Source organism: Schistocerca piceifrons, chromosome 5, assembly GCF_021461385.2.
Source record: "Schistocerca piceifrons isolate TAMUIC-IGC-003096 chromosome 5, iqSchPice1.1, whole genome shotgun sequence".
In the NCBI taxonomy this organism is placed as follows: domain Eukaryota; kingdom Metazoa; phylum Arthropoda; class Insecta; order Orthoptera; family Acrididae; genus Schistocerca; species Schistocerca piceifrons.
The window spans coordinates 669,597,085-669,610,968 of record NC_060142.1 but is presented as its reverse complement, the minus strand read 5'-3'; the positions used below and the strand labels follow the sequence as shown (position 1 = coordinate 669,610,968).

At 44.9% G+C, this 13,884-nt stretch overlaps 1 protein-coding gene across 1 annotated transcript in view; it reads right to left on the bottom strand.

The window, feature by feature from the left end:
- The window catches only part of LOC124799190 (protein madd-4-like), a 571,457-nt gene that overhangs the window by 311,433 nt on the left and 246,140 nt on the right, over window positions 1-13,884 (bottom strand). Inside the window, exon 8 of the mRNA XM_047262725.1 lies at window positions 1,655-1,814. Coding sequence (XP_047118681.1) covers window positions 1,655-1,814 — 160 coding nt within the window. The remainder of the gene's footprint in view (window positions 1-1,654; window positions 1,815-13,884) is intronic.

Genomic DNA, 13,884 nt, shown 5'->3' with positions numbered 1-13,884 from the left:
TTATCCGAATCGGGTCCAGTCACTCCGGACGATTAGAGTTCCACTGTGTCTTCAGTTGTGCCAACCAATTCACAGCTGGACATCTGTGCCCTAGTCTTGTACATTCTACACAAATACGCAGGATATGCACCGTGCCCTGTCAAAAATACACTCCTGGAAATTGAAATAAGAACACCGTGAATTCATTGTCCCAGGAAGGGGAAACTTTATTGACACATTCCTGGGGTCAGATACATCACATGATCACACTGACAGAACCACAGGCACATAGACAGAGGCAACAGAGCATGCACAATGTCGGCACTAGTACAGTGTATATCCACCTTTCGCAGCAATGCAGGCTGCTATTCTCCCATGGAGACGATGGTAGAGATGCTGGATGTAGTCCTGTGGAACGGCTTGCCATGCCATTTCCACCTGGCGCCTCAGTTGGACCAGCGTTCGTGCTGGACGTGCAGACCGCGTGAGACGACGCTTCATCCAGTCCCAAACATGCTCAATGGGGGACAGATCCGGAGATCTTGCTGGCCAGGGTAGTTGACTTACACCTTCTAGAGCACGTTGGGTGGCACGGGATACATGCGGACGTGCATTGTCCTGTTGGAACAGCAAGTTCCCTTGCCGGTCTAGGAATGGTAGAACGATGGGTTCGATGACGGTTTGGATGTAGCGTGCACTATTCAGTGTCCCCTCGACGATCACCAGTGGTGTACGGCCAGTGTAGGAGATCGCTCCCCACACCATGATGCCGGGTGTTGGCCCTGTGTGCCTCGGTCGTATGCAGTCCTGATTGTGGCGCTCACCTGCACGGCGCCAAACACGCATACGACCATCATTGGCACCAAGGCAGAAGCGACTCTCATCGCTGAAGACGACACGTCTCCATTCGTCCCTCCATTCACGCCTGTCGCGACACCACTGGAGGCGGGCTGCACGATGTTGGGGCGTGAGCGGAAGACGGCCTAACGGTGTGCGGGACCGTAGCCCAGCTTCATGGAGACGGTTGCGAAAGGTCCTCGCCGATACCCCAGGAGCAACAGTGTCCCTAATTTGCTGGGAAGTGGCGGTGCGGTCCCCTACGGCACTGCGTAGGATCCTACGGTCTTGGCGTGCATCCGTGCGTCGCTCCGGTCCGGTCCCAGGTCGACGGGCACGTGCACCTTCCGCCGACCACTGGCGACAACATCGATGTACTGTGGAGACCTCACGTCCCACGTGTTGAGCAATTCGGCGGTACGTCCACCCGGCCTCCCGCATGCCCACTATACGCCCTCGCTCAAAGTCCGTCAACTGCACATACGGTTCACGTCCACGCTGTCGCGGCATGCTACCAGTGTTAAAGACTGCGATGGAGCTCCGTATGCCACGGCAAACTGGCTGACACTGACGGCGGCGGTGCACAAATGCTGCGCAGCTAGCGCCATTCGACGGCCAACACCGCGGTTCCTGGTGTGTCCGCTGTGCCGTGCGTGTGATCATTGCTTGTACAGCCCTCTCGGAGTGTCCGGAGCAAGTATGGTGGGTCTGACACACCGGTGTCAATGTGTTCTTTTTTCCATTTCCAGGAGTGTATATTATTCTTCTGGGGAGTTTTAGAAAGAGAGAGACAGAGGGACAGGGAGGGAGAGAGGCAGAGGGAGAGGGAGAGACTCACCTGTGCGGTAGACGGGCCCTGGGCAGACGACGCCGGAGTGGCAGGCCTGCTTCTGGACGGGGCGCGTCGCCGCGTCGCAGAGCGCCGGGGGCGCCGGCGACGCCGCGTCGCCGCACGTTATGGCGCGCGTCTGCACACCCGCACCGCACGTCGCCGAGCACTGCAACAGCCGCGGCGCGCGTCTCTGCCTCACTGCTCTGGACTCAACACACGCACACACACACATCATTGGCCATATGCCAAACAGACGAACAGGACCGATCTGGCTGCAACTCGATGGAGCTACAGCACCCATTGATGTCTATGAGCGGAATCACCTCAGCGCGGTGGATTAGTAGAGGTGCACCAGTTCCATGGCCAGCACGGTCGCCAGATCTCACACCTCTCGAATGTTTTCTGTGGTCTAGTATGAAGGATAAGGTTTATGGCAAATCTGTAACGTCAGCGGAGGACCTCATAGCTAGAGTCCACGGCGCGACTGAAATACTTGTAAGGTGGCAACGGCCTTGCACCTTACATGAGTCCATTTAAAGTGACACTTTAGGTTTTGCTGGAGTAATACTCTAAATTACGGTGTAGGAAATCTATGTGGAAACGCATCGGCACGCGAGAATTCCGCGATTTTGTGATTATAAGATTTTGCGGAGAGGCAGTACGCGAGACAGAGCTCGGTTACCTCCCCGCCTAGCCGCCTACGACCACAGCCTAAAGCCGTCGGCACACGGACCGTGCATCCGAACGTTGAGCGTTGAGCGTGCCGAGTTTCTGACGTCATAGCGTGGACTAGCACGTTCGGGAGTCTTTCCGAACGTGCAGAACAACATCTGGCATGTCAGATATTCTCAGCGTGCGTCTGAGCGTTGACCAATGAGATGGCACAACGCCTCCTACGTCACACTCACGCCGTCTCTCTTCAGTACAGAGTTGTGAGGCGCCATATTGGCATTCATTTCAAGCCTATATGTATATATGCCGTTTCTGAGCACCAGCAAATTGAGAATCACTGCAAAACCCGTTGTTAACTGTGTGATACGTTCCAATAAAATAATGAGAAGCATCATATTCGTGGCAAAAGAATTATTGTAACTTGCGTGTTATGAGAGTAGGCTATTTGAAGGCACCGGCACACTAAAGATCGACTCAAAACGCATTGTTCTTGGTACAATTTGTTAAAATTAAATTTCAATTAGTAATTATCTACGATTACGGTTTTCAGCATGGAGTAAGTACCTATCAGTCGAAAAAAGAGACTGTTATTGGTTTAGCGTAATGAGTAGAGTCACCGACTAGTAATGGATTAACTGCCGGGGCGGTGGTTCGCGTCTAGACACTTCCAGTTTTTTTTTCCTAACATTCGCGTTTTTATTAGGTTCTGATACTTTATTATTAGTTTAATGTAAGTATACACTAGAATATTTGATGTTATGTAAATATAAGTTCACCTTTTTTGAGGGGTGACTGTTCGATTGGCTTAATCTACTAGACAGCTTGCGCTACTTGTATAAAGATTTTTCATTTACGCTTCGTAATTCACATGTTGCAAAGATTGTGCTACTGGGTGGGAACAGTGATCAAGTAAGACTGACCTTGGGGTTTTACTAAAATGTGGGAATGATGAAATAATAAACATTATTTATTATTCTTATGCGGAGAAGTATTCCAAATTTGCACCGCACTGTTTGTAATGGAAGTTTTATAAGCCTGTGTCCTTATTGATTGGACATAGTACTTTCGTTTTCGTGGACGATGGAGGAAATGTGAGCTTTAATAGAGCTAACGTGGGAATTTTACGCTGGCCCAGTGTGATTTACGAACTAGAAACATCTCTAAACTGCCGCTGGAGTGCGTTGCGATCGGGTATACTACGTTGGGGCCCACGTACCGTATGCACAAGTCGCATCCTTCCTGAGCGCTCAGCAGCACGTTGAACTCGGCACGCTTAACGTTAACGTTCGACAGCTCGGTCCGTGTGCCGACGGCTTAACGGTATGAATGGTGAACTGGGGGATTTCTGTAATCCGTTTAGAGCGGCCACAGCGGTCGCCAACCTCTGAAGGACGTGCGGCTGCAGGTGTTCAAGTGTTTACCAAAACAGAGCAGTGGATAGCTGGACGGGCTTTCCTGTGCGTGCTCTCGCCTATGTCCCACTAATTTTACGTCTTCGAGTAACTCAAGTAGGGCAGGCCAGGAGTTCCGAATAACAAAACTTTCAATGCAAGAATCTGTGTTCACTACGACGGGGATCTTGCCAGGAAAATCTCGAGTGGTCTCTTGGGAGAAAACTTCCAGTAAACGTGTTATTGCCCACAGCTGTCGTTCTTCCTAGCCGGCGAGGGCGGAGTTTACTTGTGAAATTTTGTAGAAATAAAAGAATGGTGGAAAAGTGTTCTATTCCCAGGCCATACATTGGTCGGCGCTGGCAAACTGGGTATTTTGAGAGCTTCTACTGATGTGATTCGCTCGGTAAAAGTTGAGGGGAGAAAACAAAGGTGAAGAGCGATCTTGCTGGACTCTCGGTTAAGGGTCTTCCGTTCTGGGCTCTCGTACTGAGAGGACGTTAGCCATGTCGTCTCCCCTCTTGGTCTTTCGTTCTGAGTGGACGTTAGCCGCGCCAAATCTTTGCTGCCGGAAGATCGTTGCAATTAGAGAAGTTTATGGCAAGCGGTCTGTTGTCCGAGTAGTGTAGGAGTGTACTTTCTGAGACGCCACATGCCAACCGCACAGCCGCGCCGTCGCCGTCGCAGACAGCCGCTGCAACAGGAACATTACAGTGAGATGGCTCCCGCTTCGGCCTGTGTTAGGAGTAACGTTAAATAGTTGGATCACGTGCAATTGCTATTTCCACAGAGGTTTCACGGTACTTTGGGATGTAGTGGATCTTCGTATTTTACGTTTTGTGTCGATATCAGTCGGTCAGCCAAGTTATAAGAGATCGGGTTTTGGACCAATTTTAACACAGTCCACTGCCAATGCCAGTCAGGAGGATAATTTGTAAATTGTTCATTGTGTTTTACTCAGCATTGATCTGAAGGTTATAATAAAATTATTGTGATTCAATAGAGCCTTTACTTTCAGTAGTTGATCCTGAATTCACCCTTTTGCGTTATTTTATTTTTGTGTACGTGTTTGATATCATTGAACACTCTAAGTGTTCATGATCATTCATGTTTGGAAGTAAAAAAAGGTTTGATTAATCGTCAACGCTACCACCGCCGCATTTAAATCTAGCGTTATCCATTTTTGCGTACAGTTCCGCTCCCAATTTCTCTTTAAGTAGTTTGTCAGGGGCGAACAAACGCAAAAATCGGACAAGCAACGTGTGGGGTGTTACATACTTCAAAGACGACCGAGCGTATTGGCTCGAGTGCGTGAGGTTCAGCGCCGCCGATGTAGGCTCTGCATTGGCGTAGGAGGTACACAGTTCGAAGTCCGTCTGTTATGTAGACTGCGTGATGTGGTACTCATGTTGGGTTTGTTGACGCCATGTGGAACATACACCTGTCTGGGACTTGGACGACCACCAACGCCCATGCGTTTACGGATATGGGTTCCTTCTTGAAAGCTGATCGGTGTGCCTTCCCGCACAACATACTAAGCATTGTCGGTGTTTCTTTGGGACTCCCTGTATTTCGTCTTTCACCTCTGAAAATTACATGTTAATGCGAAAAATGTCAAGACGAGCTTGGTTCGGATTCCACGTTCAACTGTACATCTACACAAATTTATGTGTAAATCGGTATGGAGGAAGGAAAGGGCGTAGGAAATCCTGTAGTATTGTGCCTTCAAACTACACTACTGGCCATTAAAATTGCTACACCACGAAGATGACGTGCTACAGACGCGAAATTTAACCGACAGGAAGAAGATGTTCTGATATGCAAATGATTAGCTTTTCAGAGCATTCACACAAGGTTGGAGCCGGTGGCGACACCTACAACGGGCTGACATGAGGAAAGTTTCCAACCGATTTCTCATACACAAACGCTGTTGTGATGCCTCGTGTAAAGAGGAGGAATGCGTACCATCACGTTTCCGACTTTGATAAAGGTCGGATTGTAGCCTATCGCGATTGCGGTTTATCGTATCGCGACATTGCTGCTCGCATTGGTCAGATCCAATGACTGTTAGCAGAATATGGAATCGGTGGGTTCAGGAGGGTAATACGGAACGCCGTGCTGGATCCCAACGGCCTCGTATCACTAGCAGTCGAGATGACAGGCATCTTATCCGCATAGCTGTAACGGATCGTGCAGCCACGTTTCGATCCCTGAGTCAACAGATGGGGACGTTTGCGAGACAACAACCATCTGCACGAACAGTTCGACGAAGTTTGCAGCAGCATGGACTATCAGCTCGGAGACCATGGCTGCGGTTACCCTTGACGCTGCATCACAGACAGGAGCGCCTGCGATGGTGTACCTAACGACGAATCTGGGTGCACGAATGGCACAACGTCATTGTTTCGGATGAATCCACGTTCTGTTTACAGCATCATGATGGTCGCATCCGTGTTTGGCGCCATCGCGGTGAACGCACATTGGAAGCGTGTATTCGTCATCGCCGTACTGGCGTATCACCCGGCGTGATGGTATGGGGTGCCACTGGTTACACGTCTCGGTCGCCTCTTGTTCGCACTGACGGCACTTTGAACAGTGGACGTTACGTTTCAAATGTGTTACGAGCCGTGCCTCTACCCTTCATTCGATCTCTGCGAAACCCTACATTTCAGCGGATAATGCACGACCGCATGCTGCAGGTCCTGTACGGGCATTTCTGGGTACAGAAAATGTTCGACTGCTGACCTGGCCAGCACATTCTGCAGAGCTCCACCCATTGAAAACGACTGGTCAATGATGGCTAAGCCACTAGCTCGTCACAATACGCCAGTCACTACTCTTGGTGAACTGTGGTATCGTGTTGGAGCTATATGGGCAGCTGTACCTGTACACGCTATCCAAGCTCTGTTTGACTCAATGCCCAGGCGTATGAAGGCCGTTATTACGGCCAGAGGTGGTTGTTCTGGGTACTGAATTTTCAGGATCTATGCACCCAAATTGCGTGAAAATGTAATAACATGTTAGTTCTAGTATAATATGTTTGTCCAATGAATACCTGTTTATTATCTGCATTTCTTCTTGGTGTAGCAATTTCAATGGCCAGTGGTGTACTATGCTTTAGGAACTAACATTCGGATTTGGAAGTGATTTACCATTAAACAGTCACTGCGGAAATGATTTCCATCGAATAAAGCACTTTGCTTTTCTTTTTATTTTGCAGTAAAATTCAAAACAATAGCAGTATATTAACAAACTCATTACTCACGATATTTCAGTAGCAAACGGATATTGGTGTGGTGTAAGAACCAGTCAGGGAAAGAAATGAGTGTTATAAGGATTTGGATAGAAGAGGTGTAGTGTGAGCTGTGGTAGTTCTCGTGAATGGCAAACTCGTGTTTGAGGCGACATGTAGTGGCAAAAAGCTGTATGAACGGCCTTTATAGGTTTGAGGAAGGTCAGGGAGAAATCTTGTCAGTTTAGTCTGCGTGCCTCATGAAACAGTGCACAGGTTTAGGTATCTGCCTTTCGCTATGAGCTGTACAATGGCTTGCGGAGTATATATGTCCGTGGAGTATTCATAAAGTTTTAATCATCCCATAGAAAAAGTAACGTTGGGTTTGCCAAAACATTTATGGCAATGTTTCTCGATTTTATGAATAGGGTTCAACATTTTGCTTTGCTTCGTCTTCTGTTGTGCTCAGGCACTTTGGTGCTGGGATTAGCTTGTGTGAGAGGACTTCAGACATGAATCTGCAAACAAACAAAAAATTAGTTACGCTACTTTATTTTTCAGAGGTGATAACTAAACATTTGCGACTATGCGTCGTAGATGAAAACCTACATGAGTCAGAAGCCCCGTGTGGCTCAGGAAAAAGTCTTTCGGCACAACTCATCGAAAACTGTGAGTAACGTCTGATGAGAATATTATCTGTATTTTGGAGCAGCTAATTGTGCAGAAAAATAGCGTTGAACTAACGTGTTCGTTTAGGACATTACGCTCGTTAATTGTTATGGTTTGTCACACACTTGATTGCGATGTCGCATTATACTTGAGGGTGGTCCGTTTATGACCGAAACTGGTTGTTTAGTAAAGTGACAATACAGCTTTGTGAAAACCATGTTATTCCAGAAAATTACATCTCTTGTCGCGATACGACACTCTACAAACCAGAAGAGTGACGTGGAGCCTGGTCTAGCAGTACGCTTCGGCATCACTTATACATTTACGAAAGTATGTGGAGGCTAAACGTTACGAGTACCTGTTTTCTGAATGAATGTGGCACAGGTATATTAGTGACATTTAAGTTTGTTACGCCGGCCGAGCGGTTCTAGATGCTTCAGTCTGGAACCGCGCGACCGCTACGGTCGTAGGTTAGAATTCTGCCTCGGCGATAGATGTGTGTGATGTCCTTAGGTTAGTTAGGTTTAAGTAGTTCTAAGTTCTAGGGGACTGATGACCTCAGATGTTAAGTTCCATAGTGCTCAGAGCCATCTGAACCATTTTTAAGTTTGTTACTTTATATCTTGCCAGCAGGGTGAAGAGCAATAGCATAACACTCAAACACACAAAAGTGTTATGGAATAAATTGATTATGCAATCGGGACCTCTAAAAAAGTAAAAAAGAAAAATCATGGATTTCTCAATGGTCAAATCCCAAGGCTTCTGCATCAAATGACTCATTGGACAATGCCTTCCATCTAACGCTGGGCGTTGATCTGTACCATCCACATGAGTAAAAAACTTCAGTTAACTGGTACTTAATGATAAATAACTGTCTTTGTATACCAAACTGTCATAGTTTAATTATTACTGTAAAATCATATGCCCTGGATCGTGTGAAGGATAATGCTCCCATTTCTTTGATCTCCACGTCTCATTCACTGTGGTGAGGAGCTGAATCAGATTTTTCCGAGAGGTCAAGGAGACAACATAGAGAAGTCAACAGAATGGGGGAAGTATCTTCAAGGTTGTGTGTGTGTGTGTGGTTTTTCTTTTCTTGTTTAGATGCCTATACTTTGAAGAGGAATTCTCCTGGACATTTTATTTTATTTTTTTATACAGTCTTTCGTGATCAGCAGCCTCATGCCTTCCCTTATATTAATTCGAGGGGCAGTAACCTGCTTGAAATGGGAATATGGCGGAGCAGCTCCAAGTCAGTGAAGGTTTTCTTTCTTTCCTTCGCTCAGAGGCTGGGAAGAATTCGTTTGGCTTTCTTTTCAAACTCAGCGGACCAATTGTCAACATCATAGCCGAACTTCCCCGCCGTCTTTAAAATCTTGTTGTTTGATTGGTCGTGTAGCTGGCCGCGAAAATGCTCGAGGACATTCTCGAAGCCTTCTCTGTTCTGGAAGTACTGAGGCCAGCGAAGGCTTGTGCTTTCCCAGACCCTCCTGGGGCTTAGCCCATCACGCTTTCGGCGAGCGTTGGAGACTGGTCAATTAGCTGCGCCTTCCATCGAGAGCAGACGCCGAGGGTTGCACAGGAGGGGGTCTAACAACGGACTGAGAGGCCATTCTGCTTTGAAGTCCTGGTGAGTATGCACGACCTGCTGAAATGTGGAGATGTAATCCTAAGTCGGTTTATATCTTATGGGTTAGGACCCGTTTAAACCCGTTGGTATTAGCATCTTCAGGCGTAGGGAGTGACTATGTTTAAATTACTTCTTGCTTGTGAAATTCCGTATTTGGAATGAAGCTCAGTACCACGCATACAGTATGTTGTAGGTTCCTGTATCCGTTTGTGTAGACACTGTATGTTCGTAGCTGTTAGATTAGTACCATCTAAGTTCATTAAATTTTGTTAGATGTGCGGAGCATTAATTCAGTTGTATCTCAGTCGTGTTGCTCATCTAGTCGCTCTGTTCTCACTGTGGTACAGAACGGCACGTGTCCAGCCATCAGTGCTATTTAGTTACCGGCCACTTCCTCTGGAGAGATATTGGACCCGCCTATCTAACAGTTCCACCATTTCGTATTGAACGAATTTTTCTAGAATATTTATAGTTAATGTAAGTCACAATTTTCCCCTCTTGTATCTCATTGTTGATCTGTTAGACCAAAGCCTGTGCATGGCGATAAACCCATCCTCAAGTAGATCATAGTTCCTGTGTATAAAGAGGCTTTCCAATGCTGATCGTCGTGCAAGTTGACCGTATTCCCCCACCTCGTGTATAAGTATGGGACTATAGAAGCTACGACTGAACAGTGAGATAGTCGTTCCGGACTTGGTGTTTCTGTTACGTTTATTTTGTTTTGTCAGATGTATCAAACAGAATTAAATTTTTAATAATCTAGTCAGAATCCGATATGACCCTGCACGTATAGTGAAAGAATAACTGCTAAATAGATGTAGTGAGATTAGCATACTTGGGGCTTTCATTTAACAGCCACTGCCAGGCAAAATCAGTTATGTGTAGAAAAGAGAAGATTCCTGCACCTATTACAATGTAGCGTAGTGTGTGTTGGCGCATAATGTGGGCAATGGCCACTGACGTGATATAAATGAATAGTACTAACATATTTTTTGAGGGGATAGTATTATTGTACGAATGATTTAGTTAAATTAAAAAAAGCGTTTCCTTTTTCATCAAACTGGAATGTTTGATATCATTTTGTAAATGATCCTCAATAAACTACGGCTGTTACCTTATATTTCAAACATAAACACAAAAAAACATTATTTCTCCAAAAATGTAATGGTATACACTTAAACGTATATAAACAAACAGAAACATTATGTGATTCTGGAGTTTCTCCCGGCGTATTTGATTATCAAAATATCCACGGGTGTACTGCCGGTCTACAGTGTCCAACGGGCACAGTATTTCGGCGATCATACAGCTGCGTTGGACACTGTAGACCGGCTGTACCCCCGTGGATATTTTGATTAGAAACATTATGTTTTACTTTCATCAAAGTATCCTCGTTTAGATTTAGTGACTGCCTCACAAACTCGAGGTATGTGTTCAATGTGTTTTTGTAGGTACCGCGAGTCTACCTCATTTCACACATCCTTAAAGACATTCCACAGATGTTCCTTGCTTGTTATGTGAACTTTCTGCGTAAGTCCATCCACTTCATCCCAGACCATTTCAATAGGATTACAGTCAGTGCTTTGGAACACCTACATCATATGCTTCCGTATCTTCTGTTTTTCCTTTGGTGCAATGTATTTCTAACAGAATGGCGACCGACGTTTTTGATCATTATCCTGTTGCAATGTGAACTCTTTCGCTATTAAGCGCAGTTCACATGGTATCTTACGATACTAAAGTACGCGATAGTAGTACATCTGGTCCATATATCTTTCTATTTTCACGAATTCGCCAACTCTTGTCTCCTGAAAAACACCTCGCAACGTAATAGAACCCCCAATGTGGTTAACTGTAGACAGAATGCAGTGCTGGAATACCGTTTCTCCTTCAGATCGACGAACAAATGTCCTCCACCTGGTACGAAAAATGTCGAGTTTTTTTTCATTTGTGAATAACACTTTCTTCCACTTGTCATGCGTCCACTTGCTGTGTTTCCCACACCAATCGAGTCTCTCTTTATTTTTGGGCTGCAGAAGGGATTTACTCGCTGCCACACGTTCTTTCAAGCCGGCATCAATCAGTCTCCGCGACTTTGTACTGTTGTTTTGAACATATTTCTCTTATTATTAGCTATAATGCATTTTACATCACTTCCGGTTCTTCTAAGACGTCGTCCTGGTCGTGGCAGGTCCTGATTACTAACTGTTGACTTCGGCGGTAAAGGGCGTACTGCACAGACACGCCACATCGTTTCGCAATTTGGGGCATAGATAAACCTGAATGTCTGAGTGCTACAACTGCAGTACGTCCGTCTATGGATGTCTCCCTTCTTGGGGCTGTAACATCGATGTGCACACTGTCAGCTGTCACTAAGGAACCGAACTGCACTAACCATGTAGTATGTATCGTACCAATGCTTGAAGTACACTGTGGACATCACAACATCACAGGGAGCAACAGGGGAGTATGGAAGAGTCATTCATTCGTCACACAATTAAACAAACTTACCAGCTGAGGTAACTATACTTTGTTTGTACACAACACTCTACTGGGTAATACTGCATACAGATGAAAACAGACACATAAACCTGGCATGTTTACCGATGTTGTACTATACCTTTCTCTTGGAAAGGATGAAAAATCAGCTGCGTAACACAGGTTTATTAGAACCCTTGACTTAGGTTTCGATAATTATAATATTATCCTCTTGAGAAGGAGATTGTAGCGATTAGGAATTACACATTGGTGACAAAAAGCCCAAGTAAAACAGAAATGGCAAAGGCGGGTAAATTCAATTAGCATACTGTTGCGAAAAGCTACGTTAGAATAGAGCCGTTTAGCTTTCTTCAAGTAAAATTTCACTTCTAAAAATAAAATAACTTGTCATGATAATGCGACAACATCAGTCTAATCTTCAATGCACTGCTCTGTTAAAGGTAGGCTTGCAGTGCTCGATAATCGAGCACAACTTGTACTCAGATATCAGACATAAGATAGTCAGCATGATTTTTCGCCCATAATCAGGCTTAATTATTTATTTGTAAATTGATTTTATGTAGTCCACTGTTCATGTTTATTTCCACAATACCTATGGTGACACAGCTGCGCCCTCTATACCTGAATTACCTCAACTTACGAGCCTATTACGATAGTCAGTTAGCCGGTGTTATCCGTAAAATTCACACTGATGCTATGATATTATCATGTCTTGTTATTTTAATGTTTTTGAGGTGAACTTTTACTTGACAAGAACCAAAGGGCTTTATTCTAACGCACCTTTTCACCACAATACGTAAAAAGTAAGTGTGTACTCTTGGCTTTTAGTACTTTGTCCTATTTGCTATTTCTGTTTTACTTGAAACTTTTGTAACTCATGTGTAATTTCTAGGCGTTGCAATATCCTTCTGAAGAGGATAATTTTGTGGCTTTCGAAACCTAGGTCAAGGATTCCAAAAACCTGTGTTATCCAACTGGTTGTCTCATTTTTCATTCTTTGCAAGACCGTCACTTGTAAAGAAACTTAATAATTCTTTCTTATTGATAAATGTATAGATAATTGTTCGACTCTCATACCAAAGATTCATTTGAAAAGTATTTAACACTGACGGACAAAAGAAGATTTACGGTCTTCGTTTATTAGTTTTGGTAATAGTTACCTTTCGTTGTTCTCATGTCCTGGTGATAAGACGTGTAAACGAAGTGCTCTGTAATTTCAAGCGAATTTGTGCTAAATAATGAAAGCAACTTGTGAAACAAAACGATTTTCTCATTTACGATACCATGGATCCCAGCTCCTGTAACTCTGGAAGATTATTATTATTATTATATTAATTTTGCATGGAGGATTTAGATGGAGGCGACGATCTTCACGACGGAGCTGCTCAACAATGGAGGTACGTGAATGTGTTCATCTCTTTCCTTTGGTGGCTGCCAATGTCAATTTCAATATATAGATCATATTTGCCGCGACATTCAGAAACTGCAATCTTTCTTTTCATTTAATTATAATGTCCGATTATTTTCTTTCTCAAATGAATAAATGCACTTTAACCACAATTATTTTTACCCAGGCTACGTGAATAATAGTACTTAGAACACACGCGCCTCTATGGCGATCGTACGTTCGCATACAACTGAGTGTGTACCGACGTAACTGTACTTATCATCCATTTCCCTTACAGTATTAGTTCTCATTTTGAATCACCCGCTCGAGAATGCACGTGCCCTCTTATGCTGTGTAGTCAGTCGGGTGTATTCCTTAATAACGTTACTTTTAATATTCAGTGGCTTAGTTTCCACAACTGACCTTTGCCTCTGTCGCAACGGCGCTTCAGGCGAAATATTTATTGCGCGACAGTCTTACTACATCTACATCTACGTGATTACTCTTCTATGCACAGTAAATTGCCTGGCAGAGGGTTCAATGAACCACCTTCAAGCTGTCTCTCTACCGTTCCGCTCTCGAATGGCGCGCGGGAAAAACGAGCACTTACATTTTTCTGTGTGAGCCCTGATTTCTCTTATTTTATCATGAGTACATTTCTCCCTAAGAAGGTGGGTGCCTATAGAATGTTTTCGCAAACGGAGAAGAAAACTGGTGATTAATGATTGCTACTCTAATTCACGTTACTATGTCTAT